The 18,921-nt window shown below is 39.6% G+C and overlaps 1 protein-coding gene across 1 annotated transcript; it reads left to right on the top strand.

Annotated features, from left to right (window-relative positions):
- Window positions 1-1,433: 1,433 nt before the first annotated feature.
- Window positions 1,434-18,918, top strand: PARP4 (poly(ADP-ribose) polymerase family member 4; the record flags this gene model as incomplete). The annotated part of the gene is given in 17 exon segments (XM_084201018.1): window positions 1,434-1,559; window positions 2,097-2,106; window positions 5,460-5,615; window positions 6,143-6,267; window positions 7,383-7,409; window positions 7,413-7,527; window positions 7,782-7,804; window positions 7,808-7,828; window positions 8,176-8,202; window positions 8,206-8,227; window positions 8,230-8,276; window positions 8,278-8,340; window positions 15,517-15,624; window positions 15,626-15,646; window positions 15,649-15,653; window positions 16,041-16,172; window positions 18,600-18,918. Coding segments are annotated over 17 exon segments (1,347 nt in total).
- Window positions 18,919-18,921: the final 3 nt, after the last annotated feature.

Genomic DNA, 18,921 nt, shown 5'->3' with positions numbered 1-18,921 from the left:
AAGTAGCCTTTTCAGAAATATAAATAGAGTAAAAGTCTTTCCCAGTGACACTGATACAAACTCCCTGGATGAGACATGGACATGGTGCACTGGGATCCAAACATTCCTTGGTGAAAAAATTTATGACTTGACTGTTTTGTTTTACAAGCATGTGTTCTCTTCACACTAGTTACTGTAGCATTAGTAGCATGTCTGCATTAGCTTGGCTTGGAGCAGTAATGCAGTTTTCAGCCGAATCAAGAGCTGCCTAAGGTTGATTAAGTTCTCAGAGTAGTTTTGAAGCATACCCTCTGAATGCCTTTCAGAGAAAAATAAACTGTGCCCTGTGCTTCAAATAAGCTTAATGGGGGCATTGTTTTTGGCTTTGTTCTGTCTGAACCCACCCAGTCATGAGACCAGCTAGCTTGCACTTAAGACTTATTTACTGCTGATGGGCTCTGAAACCCTAGAAAGCCCCATGACATGCTGAGGAGCTCATATGCTATATAAAGAGGTCAGTGCTCTGTGCAGTGTGCTCATTTACACAGCGTTTATCATTCTTTTAAAATCAGCTTTTAAAATAACCTTACTCTCAGAAGTGTCCAGGAAAACAAATAGACATTGATAATATATTTTAATCACTTAAGCCAAATACTGACATTTCATAAATTCTACTCCTGTTTAAATGAAACTTTCCCAGCCTCCCATATCTTAGCATAATTTGTCACAAATGACACACAGCCGATTTTCATTCAAGTTGTTTTACAGATGATTTAGATTGACACTGCTGAGAAGAGCAGCACTCCTACTTCCATCTCTCCCCTGCCTCAGAGTCACTTCCACTGCCAGAGGTGAATTCTATCAGAAAAAGTCCTGGATTAATACTGTCCTCTTGGGTCTGGGGGTTTTGTTGTAGTTGAGGCATGTGTTATGTGTTTTCTGCACTAGGTTTAGTCTGAATCAGTTTTCCAATTTTTTTTTTTAGATGTTGTGCAGTGGGGGTTTTGTTTGTTTGGTTGGTTTTTTTAATATATTTTCAGATTGTAAATCATGTGGAAACATGATTTGAAATTTACATTCTCGAAAAAGAGTTATTTTATAATGGTTCTGTGTGACAGGAGAACTGAAGGCAAGATTGTTCCAGTCCAATTTAAGGTAATTCCACATTACTAACAGCATGTATTAGCACCAAGAGATTAGGAAAAGAGTTTGCACTTAGTTCAAGCCATGATTTTACTGAAAATGTAGGTCACGCTAAATTTTCCACATAATTAAACAAAATGAATAAAACTGATTAAGATATGTTCCAAGTAGCTTTCATAGCATGCTGATAAAATGGGATTTGTTTTGGAACCCCCTGGAATTACAAGAATATGAGAGACTACTTAGGTGGATATTGGGAACCGAAGTTTTCTCGGCCAAAAAAAAATCTTTTCTCTTTTAACAGAACAGCAATGGCAATCTTTGCAAACTGTGTGTTCTTTATTAAAATAATATTCTTGCCTATTCAGGAGAAGAGCAAGTTGAAAGCATCCATAAAGGAAAATGGTAGAGTAGTTAATTTTGTGCTGAATAACAAAGTAAGTGCTATACTTATCTCTGAGATTTCAGAAGGAAAATACCAAGTGGTGCAAGTGGTGTAGAGTTTTGCCTTCACATAGAGAAACAAGAACTGTAGAGATTGTATCTTGATTCAGTGTTTAAATTCCATTTACATTTTTAATGCATGTGATGCTGTAGTAGTGAAATGTTATATAAAGAAATGAAGAACAATATTCTCTCTCCACAAAAGAACCAGGGAGGATTTTTTCCCCCTGGCTAAAATTCCCATGCTGTTGTTCTTCTCTCATTGTTGGAGAGGGGAAATTCTGTATAAAAAACACATCACTGCATTGGGTTTTAGTTAAGTTATTGTTAATGTAAGAATTTGGGGTGTGCAGACTGTTATGTACACGTACCTGATAATTCTATAAAGGCCTGGATAATTTAGTAATTGAATCAGTAAACAACATAAGCCTAAATGATGTAAGTTAATTCTTGTTACTCTGTGAGGGTCAATATGTAAAGGCTGTTAGAAGTAATTTTTTTTCCCAGCAAACGTGTATCTTGTGTTTCAGATTGGGATTGGTAATTACACTTTTGATACTTCTGTACTTCAGCAAATCCATGGATTCATAGAATTGTTTAGGTTGGAGGAGACCTTTGAGCTCATCAAGTCCAACCATCCTAATTCTGCCAAGTCTACTGCTAAACTATATCCCTAAGTGTCCCATCTGCACATCTTCTAAATACTTGCAGGGATGGTGACTCAACCACTTCCCATGCAGTCTGCTCCAATCCTTGCTTCAGAGACTTTTATCTCAAATTTTGCTTTAGAGTCAGAACACTAAAACCATGCAGTACTTCCCCAGGGCAGATGACTTTTTTTATTTTATTGTAATTTACATAATTCTTAGGATCCTTTTCATGAGATCAATCAAGTAAGAGGATCATGTAAGAAGATAGTCACAGAAAGCAGAGCACGCAGCAGGTTTCAACCATCCTTCAGTCAGCCATTCTCCTGTAATGGAAAAATAGTTGTAATTATAGTCCTTGTTGTATTATCAGGTGACATGTAATTAATGCACAGCTACTGCTGAAGGCCTTTGGATATTACAGCTGTTATTAAGAGTAACTGCCTTTCCACCCTTTTGTTAAGCCTGTGGCTCATTTAATCCCACCTTCCCACATACCTCAGTTCTTTTACTTAATGTTGTCTAAATGTTGAAGAGGATAATCTTCATTCACGTAATTTGAGTTCCAATGACCTAACAAACAACTATGACTTAAGGACAAGAAGAAAATCACTGTTTAAGGCAAGAATTTTGTTAAAACTGAAGGCAAAATTATATTAAATTTGAAGAGCTTTGCCAGTAGAATGTTTCCCAATTCTGGAATGACTTTGCTTAAATCTTATTACATGAAATTCACTTTTGATGCTCTTCCTCAATTTCTATACGTCAGAAGAGTATTCCTTTCACTTTTAGATGTGGAAATAATGCATTACTCACCAGAATATGGGTTCTGGTGAGTAAGGAGTACATTAGCAATATTGTATAAATGTACTAAGAAACCATAGTGACTATGTTCCATAAATCAGCAATGACACGAGGAAATGCTGTTTGTGGTAAATGCTTTTTATGACATGCAATTGCTTTGATATTCAGATTCCTGACATATTTCAGGTAGGTGAAATTTGATAAGTATTTGGTAAATAATGTTCAGTCATTGATAGCTTTTACAAGAACTGAACCACAGAGACATAAAAGATTCTGAATCTCAATGCATCTATCTTTAAGAATACAGTAAAACAGTTTTTAGTAACTCTTCCCACTTATGATTAATTTACAAGAGAAATATCATTTAAATTGAAGGGAAAAAAATGTCAGTAAAAAAAATTCACACAATAATCAAGAAGTGGGATGCTGATCATTCAGATTAACTTTTCATTTTGTCCCAAAGGCATTTGAGAGACAGAGACTAGTTCTTGGATGAATATTGAACTGCAGTAAGACCTTGCTATGCAGCCTCTTATGTCAACATTTTACTAGCTGTTACCTGTAGTTCATGTAAATTAAAGAGCATTTTGCCCTTTTCCTCTTGCCTTGAGAGGACAAAATAATAGAACATTCATTACTATAATTTCATCTGTAGGTTGCACTTTATAAATAAGACTTATACTGTGTTTAGATCATGTGGTGCACTTAAACATTTAGTAAGAAATTTATTATCTTCATTATATTATTTCATCAATACATTAAACCTGGCAATGTGGATCAACACAATGTTGTTCTCTTTCAATCTGATTTATATTCCATTTTATTTTAGGGAGGTTATTTTACTGTCTCTTAACTCTGCTTGAGGTACTTTACAAGTAGCCCAGTATGAGGGCAGAATAATATCCAACTGTTAAATACTGTTTTCCTGTTCTAGCTGCAATAATATATTTCATGGATATCGCACTAAGAAGAGTTAGTTTTATTTCAGTGTGGAATTAAATGATCCATTTTCACTATTTGTTGCTTTGTGCTCTTTCTGCAATTTTGCAATAGCTTTCACCCTCTTTTAAAGGTGAGCAAAGCAGAAGGTATTTTCCAAGTTAAAAATGATGAGGCACTATAAAAGATGCTGATGGAGTTCCATCAAGTTAGACATCACCAAACTGAAAAAGAGTGCATAGTTTCCGAAAAGTTGTTATCTAGAAAATAGGACCTGTGGCAGATAACTTCTCCATATTGCTTTTAAATCCTGTGCTACACACCAGTTCTGAACATACTTGCTAGATAAATTGACAGGATACTTTGCATAACTGGCAAATTCACATGCTGTAAGTTTAAAACAAATTAATTTATTGGAATCTTATTAGTCAAGTAACACTCATGGGGGAATTCAGTGCTTTCATCAGGAAGACCAGTTGCTCTCTAAATGGTGACATTGTAATAATTGTGAGGGCATCTTCAGCTGGATCAAAGGAGAATCAGGAACCTGTTATAATCATCCTCCAGCTGATCCTAATAAATACTCCAGCATATACATAATAAATTTCTCTTTATTATCTTCACTCATATGCAAAAATATATCTGAACTTTTGTAACTACATGCATAGACTGTTCTGTGTACCCTTTCCTTTTTCTGCATAGGCCAGAACAGTTTCCAGAGATTATTTAAAATTACCAATCCATGTACAGCTTGGTCTCCTCCTCCACCTACATCATAAACTGCTCAGGGGAGTTCCTTGGACTGCCTGGATTGTCAGAGCAAGAAGTCAGCCAGCATATCTGGACAGGTAACACCTAGCTGAAGCGCAGCTGGTCAGCCTAGGCCAGTCTCCAAGGAACTCCCCCTAAGCTTCTGTGTTAATTCCTTCATTTTTAAGCTGGGTAGGAGTTCAGTCAGTCAGACCATTTACTGTGCTGCAAGTCAGTCCATTGCCTCATCTTTGCAGAAACTAGAGAGGAAGTGCTCAGCCTGCTGGGGAGGACTGGCAGCGGCTCTGGTCGGGCAGGACCCAGATAGGAAAGTCAGAGCAGGTTGCCATCACTGCTGGTGACAGTAGACACCGTCAGTCTCTTTGGCCTCCTCATGGTGGCTCGTCTGCAGGTCCAGATCAAACCAGGAACTTGAATCCATGAGGATCTGGGACAGAACCAGGGAGGTGCAAGGCTGGATGCAGATGTATTGGCAACATAGTTCAGCTAAGAGATCATGGGTAAGACCCCAAGCTCAAAGGCACATGCAAAAAGGAGAGGCAGGAATTTTCAGTCTTCTCACAGCAATCTTTCAAGGCTCCACAGCTGCGCTGACAAGGCTGGCACTGAGCCCAAGCCACCAGGCCCTCTGGAGAGGTGACAGTCAGAATTCTAACAGCTACATCATTCTTGTAAGTACAGAGGAAACTGAAATTTCCCTCTTTTAATGCAATTACAATATAAACTCCATAGATTCTGCCAGAGAATTTATTTTGGCAAAGGATATCCAGAAGTCTTGCCTCGCTGACAATCAAATAAAACCATTTCAGCCTACAATTGGAGTGGAACTGGTGCAAGAGAGCAATGACACAGAGTCATTGTCATTTTACATTTATAATGTCATGTACAGTATGCAAGTAAGAATCTTTTTGTTTGTATATTGACTTGCCCCTTGAGTTTCATAAATGCTTATCAGAATCATTTTTTGAGTACTTGTTTGAAGGTAACATAATAAAAAGTAATTTGTCATTTGTTTGCGGATGTTACCAAATTAGTGGTTACCATGTGACATCCGTGTAGCATCTGATTAACAGATTTCCTACAGGCATAATTACCAACAGCAGTTGCAATCCTGCCACAGTACATTTCAAGAGAAGTAAAGGAAGTACTTCTACAGAAATCATCAAATGGTCTTTAAATAATTCAAATATGTGATTCTAAACAAAGACCTTGTAAAGCTTAAAGAGCTATCCTGAACTCATGATCCCTTAGATAGACAGCCTACAACAGTGCACAACACAGAAATGGAGTGTTACCTTTGTGTCCAGAACCTCATAAATAAATGTAGGCCATTGATATAGGATTAGTTTCAATCATTCTTCCCAAGTGTATATTTTAAAAAATAGCTTTTTAATCTTTCATTACTCTTTATTTAGCCTATGCATTACCAAATGCAAATCTTTCAAATCCTGTAAAAACTGGTCTTCAGGACAGAGTGGGAAACGCATTCCCTCTGGAAAGTGTTTATTTTATGGCAAGGATAATAGGCTTTGTAGCCCAGGTAGAGGATGCTATTTATTTTCCTTTTCCATAACTCAGCCCTGAAAAAATAATCTATTTGTTAAGCAACTTTTTAGTAAAAATGCTATTTAGTATTCAGTTAAATAAAATTTTTTTAAAAAAAGGGGGATGCAATTGCAATTCAATCTCTGATTGAAGACAAGTAATACAACTGAATAGAAATAGTTTTTATTCTTAGAGATGTATAGTCAAACAAATACATAAAATTCTTTGGTTAGTGAAAGGTTTGGCTCTATTTTTAAGTCTCTTCTGCCTGTGTGTAATCAAGTGACTGTTGTCAAGAAGCTTTCTGCAGTAGCATACAGATTCTGTCCTCTTCAAAAGACCTCCTTGGCTGAACTGTAAACCATGAGGAATACCTAGGATGATAAAAGGTTTCTGGAAATGTATTTGTGTTTTGATTTTGGCTTTGGTTAGACAACCTAAGTTAGCTGTTACAAGTAAAATATCAATCACTCCAGAATAAGTTGCTGTTCTAACCTGAAAAAAAGCTAATAAAAGTTAGCCAAGCAGGCTAATTTGGTTTTTTAGTACATATTCCCTAAGACAGATTCTGTCAAGTCACAAGTCTTTTCCAATCCTGAGACATAATTTCACAATCTCCTCCCCTTTCAACTACATCCTGCCCCAAGCAGTCTCATCATGCTGGTGCCGAGGCTTCACCAAATCTGTCACGTGTCTCTGCACAAGGATCTCTATTCAAGGGGTTTCAGTGCCAAAGCAGCCTCATAAAAGCACATAATAGTTTTTGTACTATTATAGACATACTGCAGTAGTGACTTGTTTTGCAGGCAATAGCTTGACACCTCCAGCTCTGCCAGTGTATCAAATGACTATTAAAAGGCCATGTTTTCCTCATCTTCTGGAAGAGATTTGATCAATCATTTAGAGATTAAAATTCTACAGCTCCTTATATATTTCTGGAGATGTCTATTTTTCAAGCACTGATGAATATTGTACCTTCATTTCTAAAATATAAATAGAAGCTCTAATTGTGGCATGCTGATTGACATTTTGTAGTGAAAAGCAGCATTACACTGAAAGTGTTGATGTTTTAATCACAACTTAATATTGCACAAAAAATACTCATTTCAGGTAGTGATGTTACAGCCTTACACCAATTAAAACTGTAAATCAGTTGAAGCTAAATATATCTTTCCTTTGGAGGATAAAGCTGCTGTTTATGGATTTGATGCTTTTATCAATGGAAAACTCATCACTGGAGAGATAAAATATTATTGTACTTTGCCTTTGATGTAGTTCCTTCAATCTCAAGATCTGAAACCACTTAATCAGTAATGAAGATGTACAACGCTAATCTTAGTTCCATGTCTTTTGTTGTTGCCACTTGGCAGTATTTCAATGTAGTCATGTCGTTTAAGAGAATATTGGCTAAGTTTTCTGTCTATAGAGATTAAATTATTTATTTTGGAAAAATCTTTCATGGGTTAAAGAAAAGGGTGGTGAATCAAAAGAATAGGTAATATCAAAAAGCTGTTAGTCAGTGTGACGGAGCTTAGCAAATGGACCAAGATGCACCAGTATGTTCAATATCATGGTAGTGACTACCAGAAAATTTACAACTGTCCAGTTACAGATTCCTTGCTGAGTCATGTCTTTATTGGGAAGACGACTTATTTAGACTGTACATTTGATACCATTCATCAGGTTTTGCCAGAAATGAAGGAATTATGAAAAGTTTGACATTTCATATTATTCTTATCAATCCATTATCAATTCAACACTTCTTCAAACACAAATTGTAGTTTCTGGTTTAGCTTTCAGTTTCAGTGCCTCTAAACACTAATTAGATTACTGTTTTGGAAAACATCGGCTCTAATGAGATCATTAAATCTTGTTTCTGGTTTTTGGTTTGGGGTTTTCTGAGGATATTTTTGTAATAAGTGTTGGAAGTTAATTTTCATGTTCCACAGTTGTGATCTAACCATCTATGTCCCCACACTGAGTTTTCAGAATGGCTGTAGCTCCCTTTCATGTGCCAGCTTCGGTGTCACTATGGCAACAGGACAAAGCATTGAATGAAAACATGCAGGTTTGTTAAAACACAGTCTTAAAATAACCTCTTGTTAAGAAGCAGAAGTTCCATGCCTGGAGGAATGTAGTTACACAAGAGACTTAAATAAGCTTATGATTGTTTTCCTTTCAATTTCTCCTCTTTTGTCTGAGGATAATTGCTTGTAATCATTCTTGTCATAAAGCAACTAAACCATAAACTTAGGCTTGCTGTGATAGGTAGAAGGCCTTGTAACTGTCTCTGGGGTTATATTTGCTCCTGTAGGACCTGGAAAGTTCACAAATCTTTTGAGTGGTCTGATGTGTCTGTGCTGCTGTTTCTCCTTTGGCCTGCACCTCTGTCTGCAAAATGGGAGGTGATTCTACAACATCATGTGGTATCTTGGGCCTTTTTGTATCTTGAGTGTATTATTAAACCTAGCAAATTGCTTTTTGTAATGCTATTGCAAAAGTAAACTAAGAAGCAAGGTCTGCAAATTAAAGCTAAAAAAGAAAAAAAAAGATATGCAATTTTACAGTGAGGTTTGGAACAGTTAGCCAGGGAAAATTATGAACTCGCCTTCTTTGAAATCCAGTCCGGCTGGCTGTTATAAAGCTTGGCTTTAGAAAATAAATGTAATGTGTTATAGAGGAGATCATGCCAAACGACCTCTTGATCTTTCTAACCTTTTAAGCTATGAATACCCATAATGAATCAATGTGGTTATTCTTTGGGTAGCCTAGGAACAAAAATTTGTCTACCAAGTTTGGTATTCCCCACTTGCATTAAAAGAGTTACAAAGGACAGAAAACATAGCTCCTTCTCATAGGTATGTCATGGCATGCAGATTAAACATCAACTCTCCTGGAGTGGGTTTTGTTCTTTTCTCTTTATTTAGAGAATTTTCCATACCCATTTCCATACCCATGGATATGGGTATTGACATACCACTCAATATTAAAAATATACATAGCTGTACAGATAAAGGTAAATTAATTTCACTGTAGCCAGGCTTCTGCCTTGGAAGTTCTGTTGTGTATTTAAAATGGAAGTTTTATCCTAGAAAACACTTGTGTCTCATCTCTCTGGCTTTACTGTTCATTCTGCAAGCAGCTTGGTTCTCTGTTCTTCTCAGCGGAAAATTTCTGTTGTGCTTGAAGCCTTTCTGGTTTAGCTTCTTATCTAAAAACACATTGGGGAAAGTGAGTGATATTTTAAAGAATATAAAAGGTAAATGGAAACTGTACCTTGTAGACATTCTATAACCTCTTTGGGAACAGGCCTTGGGAACTACTTCTTTTAAATCTACCATTGTCATTCTCTGTTGTTACAAAATAATTTATATTCACTGTCTTGTTACTAAATAAATATTTAAGTGGGGTTTTTTTTTCCTCTTCTAGAAGACAAATTATAGTTAAATTTGTTAATGAGGTTTTGTTCTAAATATCTAGATTTCTCATGTGTACCTGCCTCAAAAGCGGGTAGAGAAGCATCTCAACAAAATGAGAGATATAATGCATAACTTGTACTGTTAATAATGTAATAATGAATATGCTAAAACATCATAAACATGAACAGTTTTAGTTTTGATGAGTATTTCACACCATGGAAGGGAATGCATTTTGATTAATTTTCCTAAGCTGAGCATTCTCCAGAAATTTTCTTTTCAGTCACACAGAATCTTTTGGAGGTTTTTATCCTTTGCCTCATACAAGTAAAACGTTTCAACACAGTGTCCAATCATTTCTGTTAAACCACAGTTTTTTCCCAACTGTTGTGCTGCTGTTTGTATTTCCTAGAAATGTGACTACAGTGTTTGATACAGATGTTGCATTTGGAGCAGTGGATGTGAGCAAACAAGTCACAGCTGAGGCTGGAACTAAGTGGTATCTATGAGTCATGTAATTGCTATACTAATTAAATATAAACAAATTATTAAACCATTACATTTTTAGGACTGTATTTATGATTAACACACAAATATTTATAGAATCTGTCAGTATTTTATTCTAAGGCATCTGGCCTTCCTAGATTTTGCATTCTGCTGTAGTTGCTGCAGCTGCAGTGGTTTTTCTCAAAGGTATTTGAATCTTTTTCATTAAAAAGTGAAAAGGCCATAGGTGGCACTTCTGGCACTCTGAAGCACCCACAAATAGAATCCAGGTATGGCTGTGTTACAGAAAAGCTCATTATCACCACTGGAAAACATTAATAAAAGGTTAGGTAGGAAAGGAAAGATCAATTCAACCCCTCTTACTTTCACTCACAGAAACTCCTTGCCTGAGAAATACCCTTAAAACACAAGAGAATATCTTAAAATGTGTGATTCCAGGTTATTATTGTCCCACACATTTATGAAGTCCCTGACACTTTTAGTTCTTTTCAGCTCCTTTTTATATATATTTTTTCCTTACATAAGTGTCATGGGTTGACCCTGGCACAGTGCCAGCGCCCCCATGAAAGGTGGATTCCTAAAATGGTTACCGTGAGATGTGACCCAGGAACAGAACAAAACAGGCTCCAACTTGGGAATGGAGGGAAAAGGAAAAAAAACCAACATTTTATTAATCTACATAGACACAAAAGGGAAAAGGAAAAAACTACACACAACAATCCACAATAGAACATCTTCAAAAACACTTCTCCTCCCCCCACCTCTCCAACAAACAAATCCCCTCTAACACATCAATTCTCAATTCCAATACCCTCCTTCACACACACTCTCCCCAGTTCATCAGGAGAGAGGAGTCTTCCTCTCACACCATGGGCCTCCCCAGGAAAACACTGCAAAGTCCCCAGTGCTTCCACGTCACACACTGCAGCCGCCCGAAGAAAATCTGTAGCGGTGACCATTCTTCCTTCCATGTCCAGCGCTCTCACCACTGTCCATGGATCCAAACTGCTCCTTAGGTCCTTTTAAGAATGCTTTGCCTAGTTCCAAGAAGTGGCCGCCTCTCACCATTTGGGACACCTGTCCCCCCCATATTATTTCCCCTGGGGCCTGGGGCTCTCAGGAACAGAGATCCTTCCCTGGAGGCAGAGGGCTCCACCACACCCTCCCCCTCAGTCTCTGTTCTCTCCGCTTCTGCTCGCGGCCTTGTCACTCCTGGCTTCTAGCCAACCGCCTCCCCCAAGGAGCAGTCTCTGTATTATCAGAAGAACTTGGTTTCGCCCGTGGCTGTGTAAGAGAAAAGTCCAGCCAAAGCCACTCCACTCATCTCCTCCACCTAGGGCACTCTCATCTACAAGCATTTCTTCACCTAGTCAAACTTCTTCTTCTTTCCCATCCTCTTTCTCCTCTCACTCCTCAGCTGGGGAGGATCAGTGTTTTTAAAGCTTCCAAAGGTTCAAAAAGGTTACAAGCTCAGCCTGGTCTGCTGACGGCTGGGCACCTTGCCCCCCCCCACTTTCTCCTCCTGGCTGTGCTCCCGGCACCAGATAACAAATTTCCAGCCTGCACAGTCTCTGTCATTCTCTCTCCCAGGGGGGGCTGCCCAAACCATCCCAGGACTCCTCCACCCCTGCACCTTGCCGGGGCTCCGGCCTTCCTTCCCAGGCCGCATGGCCTCCCCTCCCCCGCCCAGACGCAGCTGGGCAGGGGAGAGGTCAGAGCAACTCACCGGCCGGACTCCAAAGAGGAAGGTCTTCTCTAAATCCTCTGCTTTTTAACCCACTGAGTGTGTTCTCGGAGGCGTACCCAAATCCTCAGTGGCCACACCAAATGCCAATTTCACATCTGGCCACTGATTGGTTTGACCATAACTTTCCAAAAAAAAACCTCTCTTCCGGGTCAAACCATGACAATCCACCTCTCGCCTCCGAGAACACACATTTCACTCCAACATATTAACAAAACTACATCCAAGACATTTCTGCTTACAACAGTGACATACACCAAACCTCCATCCCTACATTTTATAATCAATCTATTTACATGCTTTGCTCTTATTCCTTTTGATCCATCTCACAGTTTCCATCTTCTCCATTCGATTTCCCGGTCAGGGAACCAATAATGTCATGGGTTGACCCTGGCACAGTGCCAGCGCCCCCATGAAAGGTGGATTCCTAAAATGGTTACCGTGAGATGTGACCCAGGAACAGAACAAAACAGGCTCCAACTTGGGAATGGAGGGAAAAGGAAAAAAAACCAACATTTTATTAATCTACATAGACACAAAAGGGAAAAGGAAAAAACTACACACAACAATCCACAATAGAACATCTTCAAAAACACTTCTCCTCCCCCCACCTCTCCAACAAACAAATCCCCTCTAACACATCAATTCTCAATTCCAATACCCTCCTTCACACACACTCTCCCCAGTTCATCAGGAGAGAGGAGTCTTCCTCTCACACCATGGGCCTCCCCAGGAAAACACTGCAAAGTCCCCAGTGCTTCCACGTCACACACTGCAGCCGCCCGAAGAAAATCTGTAGCGGTGACCATTCTTCCTTCCATGTCCAGCGCTCTCACCACTGTCCATGGATCCAAACTGCTCCTTAGGTCCTTTTAAGAATGCTTTGCCTAGTTCCAAGAAGTGGCCGCCTCTCACCATTTGGGACACCTGTCCCCCCCATATTATTTCCCCTGGGGCCTGGGGCTCTCAGGAACAGAGATCCTTCCCTGGAGGCAGAGGGCTCCACCACACCCTCCCCCTCAGTCTCTGTTCTCTCCGCTTCTGCTCGCGGCCTTGTCACTCCTGGCTTCTAGCCAACCGCCTCCCCCAAGGAGCAGTCTCTGTATTATCAGAAGAACTTGGTTTCGCCCGTGGCTGTGTAAGAGAAAAGTCCAGCCAAAGCCACTCCACTCATCTCCTCCACCTAGGGCACTCTCATCTACAAGCATTTCTTCACCTAGTCAAACTTCTTCTTCTTTCCCATCCTCTTTCTCCTCTCACTCCTCAGCTGGGGAGGATCAGTGTTTTTAAAGCTTCCAAAGGTTCAAAAAGGTTACAAGCTCAGCCTGGTCTGCTGACGGCTGGGCACCTTGCCCCCCCCCACTTTCTCCTCCTGGCTGTGCTCCCGGCACCAGATAACAAATTTCCAGCCTGCACAGTCTCTGTCATTCTCTCTCCCAGGGGGGGCTGCCCAAACCATCCCAGGACTCCTCCACCCCTGCACCTTGCCGGGGCTCCGGCCTTCCTTCCCAGGCCGCATGGCCTCCCCTCCCCCGCCCAGACGCAGCTGGGCAGGGGAGAGGTCAGAGCAACTCACCGGCCGGACTCCAAAGAGGAAGGTCTTCTCTAAATCCTCTGCTTTTTAACCCACTGAGTGTGTTCTCGGAGGCGTACCCAAATCCTCAGTGGCCACACCAAATGCCAATTTCACATCTGGCCACTGATTGGTTTGACCATAACTTTCCAAAAAAAAACCTCTCTTCCGGGTCAAACCATGACAATAAGATAAAATGCTGAAGAGTTAAAAGGCAAAGTCTTCACATGACTAATCTGTCCATCTGCTATTGAAATTGATTAAAATAAGCAAGATGACAGATAATATTTTTCTTTCCATTATGTCTTTTCTTATTCTTCCTTTTCAACAGTGTTGCTTAGTTCAAATGTATTAGTTTTGGGATTTCTTTCTGATGGCTGCAATAATACAGCAACTCCCCCAAGGAAAGGAGAAAGAAAGTGATTCCTATTTATGCAAACCTTTCCTTCCCTAGTGGAAACACTTTCATTCTTCAGACATTTCATTATTCCATTTTTGAAAACCTTTGTTTTTTATAGAATCTTTTTTCTTAGCAAGGACAGTATGCACTTCTGATTTACATATTCTCTTTAATTCTAGTACTTCTCAAAAACTGATGGTGGCAGTGATGACTAAAAGATTTTATCTGTGATTTTTTCAAGATTTAGAATCAGTGCTGCTTGCAGAAGAGTAAATTCGATAAGGACAGGAAACCAAAAAATCCCTTTTTCAGTTTTTCATCTGATATATGTAAAGGACAGGGAATGTTCACTTTTCAGGCATTAGAAGTAAATGACACATATATTTGTTAAAACTCTAAAATATAGCTGTTTTCTGCTCTTATTCCAAAATAACAATAATGAAGATGTTTGGGCACACTTGTAATGAATTAATATTTGTCCACTGCCCGAATGATTTTGCTTTTCCTCCTGTAAGCTTGCACGCTTCTGTTTCAAAAAGAGTTTGAAACATTTGAAAAACAGCTGTCCAGTGAAATAATTATTTTAACATATTGCTCAAATTTTATGGCAGGCTCAGCTCTACATCAAGCAAAGGCAATTGCTCTACATGTTTTGGAATTTGTTTTTTCAGAGAAAGAATGAATAAAGTCAAATTTGGCACAGATGAGTTCCTCTATTTCCTTTTTACCCAAGAGCCAGCTGTTACTTTCTTGTCATGGCCTAATTTTATGCACATTGTTATTATCAAACCAGCAAAACACACTGAACCACGACCAGGAATGTGTGGCAGTTTGTAATACTGCTATTCTGATATTCCAGTCATAAATCTTAAGCTTGTGTTTCCATATCATTGCTCCATGCTTAGTATTTTAATTGTCTAAAAATCAGTCTTCACTCACCGATTTCACAGAATTTTCTTCATTCTCAATGTACATCATACATGAAAGAATGCTTTTTGTATGGAATGCTTATCATTGCAGGACTCTAACACACAACTTTTAATTTTTTTTTTAGGTTAGCTTTTAAGATTTTTCTGTAATTTAGTCTATTTGAAGTAAATTTGCCCTAACAACAAGCACGGTCACATCTGAATATTATTTCCCCCTAAATATGTCTTTTGGAGTCTTATACATCTCATTGCTTGCTCATAGCAGAAATTACTTGCTTTTTTCTGAAATCTGTAATTTGTAACTGAAGGCTGCACTTAGACCAAAAAACATTTGGTGAAAAGGAAAATGCTTTTACCACCAAAGGATCAGATGTAGACTACTTAAGGTAGGAGGTTTTGGTTAGTGCTGTATTTCATCTGTGCCAGAAGTAGATGAGAATCTAAGCAAACACAAACTGCAAAATTCCCAACAGCCCCATTACCAAGGTTAGTGTGAAACCCAGGAGAATGTTTGACAAACCCCTAATGTGAATTCTCTCCCTAGTAGTGGTTGCATGGTGAAACAATGAACTGGCATTAGGCAAATGCTTGTTTAAAGGCATTGGCAGAAAGTACCTTTATAGTTGTCAAGAAATCATTTAAACAATAATGTTGCTTCCCTTTTCTTCTTCCTTGGTTCCAAATGGAAAAGAAAAGCTACTGCCATTGATTGCTACTGTTCTTGTGCTACAGTTCATACGATGCACAAAGGAATTAAAAGGGATAATTTTCAAAAGACTAATAAAAATTGGAAGATTCATCTAACTGAAGGTGTGCATTTAAAAAAAATCTTATCTATAAATCCTCCCAACAGACAAAGACTAATATCATCATGGAGATTCAATGGCTATATTAAATAATATGATAAGCAATATATAATAGATTCCTTGTGCCAAAAGAGAAAGATGTATACACTTCATACTTTACTGGGCATGTAGGAAAAGGATACAGAAACAGTCAGGAGAGCCCTGGAAATCTTCCTTCCTCTTTTGAGGAATTATATTACTCATTCTGCATCAGGTTATATTTTATACATGCTGGAGCATCATACTATAGAAAATTTTGTCTTTAAAATAATTATCATTAGAAGATATTTTTTTCCTGCTCTTTTGGTGGACTTATAAGATTTTATTATAATGAAACTTCATTTCTACTCATAGTGGTGTTCATTGGGCTTTTGTGTTGATGAAGAAAGCAATAGAGTTGGTAAGAATGCAATTTCTGTCTATTTGCTATCAAGCTGAACTTGGGAAAGACTGGGATTTTGCTACCAAGAAGATAATGGGTATCAAGTTTATCTAACATGAGTTATCCTTCTGCATAAAATATTTAATGCCATCATTCTTTAAAATAATAACAGAGTTAGCTTTCCTTGCAGTTTAACATACAATGTTTAAATTGAGGACATGTGATCTTATATTGTTACTAAATATTAACTTTCAAAGTCACACACTTCAAAGTATGGAAACAAAGGGTCCTACAGTTATTAAGTGTTGTTTTTACATATATGTCATATTTTACTTACCTGTAACTGTTTAAAATATCTTAATATTTCATTTTTCATGCTAATTTCTGGTTTGTTGCATATTGTAAAGTACTTTTATAATATCTTTGTTTTGATTTCTGCTTAAATCTCAAAATCTCATGTACTTAGATGGCACAGTAAAGAAAGCATAATGTAGCAATTCAGTGAAGTGTGGCAGATGTTTTGGCAGATACAAGAGTGTGATTAACAAGGAACTAATGAATATCTTTATAACATATCAGTGTTCTTAATTGGGTGCTTTTGTAATTCCTATAGTGTGCATCGAAATGCAAACAGCAGAATAGGTATTTTTCTACTGCACTGCTTTTCTTACTGATCATAGGCTTATTTGTGAATACACAGGTCAGTTTTGTTAGGAGGAAAGAGTTCTCTCTTTCCTTCCTGTTGTTACTCTGTATTCTGATTTTATGCTGGTTAATTTATTTTATTTTATACCAGACCAAACACTGTAGCCTAATAACAAAACCAGACTATCATTTATTTTAATTTAGTGGGCTTTTCATAGGTGTTTAATGAATACACTACATCTTCTAAATTAAGGAGCTGCACAGAAGAACAACACTTTGGTACCTTGTGATCTGAGGAAATGTACTTGGAGACAGCACAATGGCTGGCACTGAGGGATCAAGTGGGTATGGACCATATGCCATACTTGTTTGGCCATCCTTTGAAAATATTCAGAAGCAGGGGATTAAACAGTACCGTAGGTAATGCCTGATACAGCCCTTGCAAATGAAGAATGCTCCCCAGCAATTACACAGAACTAAGAGGTTACTAAGGAAAACTGCAGAACCTTTTCCATAGAGGTTTTCCTGAGAATTTAAGCAAACAGCCTAAGGGTGGAGTAGATACACTTGACCATGTAGAGGACCTTGCCAGGAGGGATATCCTGCTGCTCTTCAGTTTCTAAGGTGCTCTGAATCCTTCCTCTCAAGATGGAAGACACTGGCTCTTTTTAGTAAAAATAAAAAGGAAATAGTTGTAGTACACTATGAGAAGAGCCAGGGTATGGGTTTCTTAAAAACTAGAAGGACTCCTTAATAGAGACAATGACAAACTAGCTTCCAAATCTGCTGTTCAGTCTTTGCATGGTCAATTGCTCCATTACTAGAGTTACCTTAGAAAGCAAGTGCTGGCAAAAATAGGAAGATTTTTTTTCTTCAGTACATCTGTCATTCTTGCAGCAATACATCCCACATGGGTATGTGTGTTTGGAAGATAAACATTCACTAAAACCCGAGTTTTGGGTCAGTGATGTATATTCCCTGAGGATCTGTTTCTGAGATCCAATATACTAACAGTCTGGCTCCAGCAAAAGGCAGTGGAATAAGCAAATAGGGTGTGATTTATTTGCTTTTTCTTACAAGACTTCTTTTTCCTTCCTCCTACATATTACTTAAAAATCTACACTTGCCAAGTGCTTTAACATGCAAAATACTATGAAATTAAAAGCAGTTATTTTTCCTTAGTAAGAAACCCTATCGATGCCACAGCAGGATCTTGTCCTGAGATGTACATCTTTCTTGTGCATTTCTGCAAAACCTCATCCAGCTGAGGGCAAAGAATACCTTTGATCCAACAAGGCCCAGTGGAAGATGTTGCATTTGGATTGGGGTGATCCCCAGCATGGGAAAAGAACTCACTGAGAGCAGCCCTGCTGAGAATGGCCTAGTGATGCTGGAGGATGAGAGACTGGCCATGAGCTGTCAATGTGCTCTCCCAGCCCAGAAAGCCAGTGGTGTCCTGGGCTGCATCCAGTGGTGGGCAGCAGGGCCAGGAGGGGATTCTGCCCCTCTGCTCTGCTCAGACCCCACCTGCAGGGCTGCAACAGCTCTGGGGTCCCAGCACAGGGAGGGCAGGGACCTGCTGGAGTGAGTACAGAGGAAGGATACTGGGATGATCAGAGGGATGGAAAAAAACAGGCTGAAGGGGCTGGGATTGTTCAGCCTGAAAAAGGCTCCAGGCAGAGCTCGGAGCACCTTCCCGTACCTAAAGGGGGATTACAAAAACGAGGAAGAGTGACGGGCAGATAGCGACAGGGCAAAGGGGGGATGCTTTCAATCTACAGAGAAGAGATTTAGATTAGATATTAGGAAGGAATTCCTCCCTGTGAGGGCGGTGAGGCACTGGCACAGGCTGCCCAGAGAAGCTGTGGATTCCCCACGACTGGAAGTGCCCAAGGCCACAGAGAAGCCGCGGCCGCCTCATGCCCGGAGGTGCCCAAGGCCGGGTCGGACGTGGCTGGGAGCCCGCCATTCCCCTGGGAGCTGTCCCTGTCCCCGGGCGGAGCTGTCCCCAGCCCCGGGCGAGGCCGCCGGTACCGGCACGGTCCCTCAGCTCCCTCCCAAGCCCCGCCCGGCGGCGGCCGCGCGGAGGGCACGCGGCCCCTTGCGTCACGGGCTGCGCCTGCGGCCATTGGCTGGGGCGGCCGCTGCCCCGCCCCCCGCGCCCCACCGCGGATGTCGCAGCCGCTCTGCGCCCTTGTCGTTTGAAAC

Source organism: Fringilla coelebs (genome assembly GCF_963513975.1).
Source record: "Fringilla coelebs genome assembly, chromosome: 2".
NCBI classification, from domain to species: domain Eukaryota; kingdom Metazoa; phylum Chordata; class Aves; order Passeriformes; family Fringillidae; genus Fringilla; species Fringilla coelebs.
The sequence above is the reverse complement of the archived record's forward strand: the minus strand, read 5'-3'. Positions and strand labels throughout refer to the sequence as shown.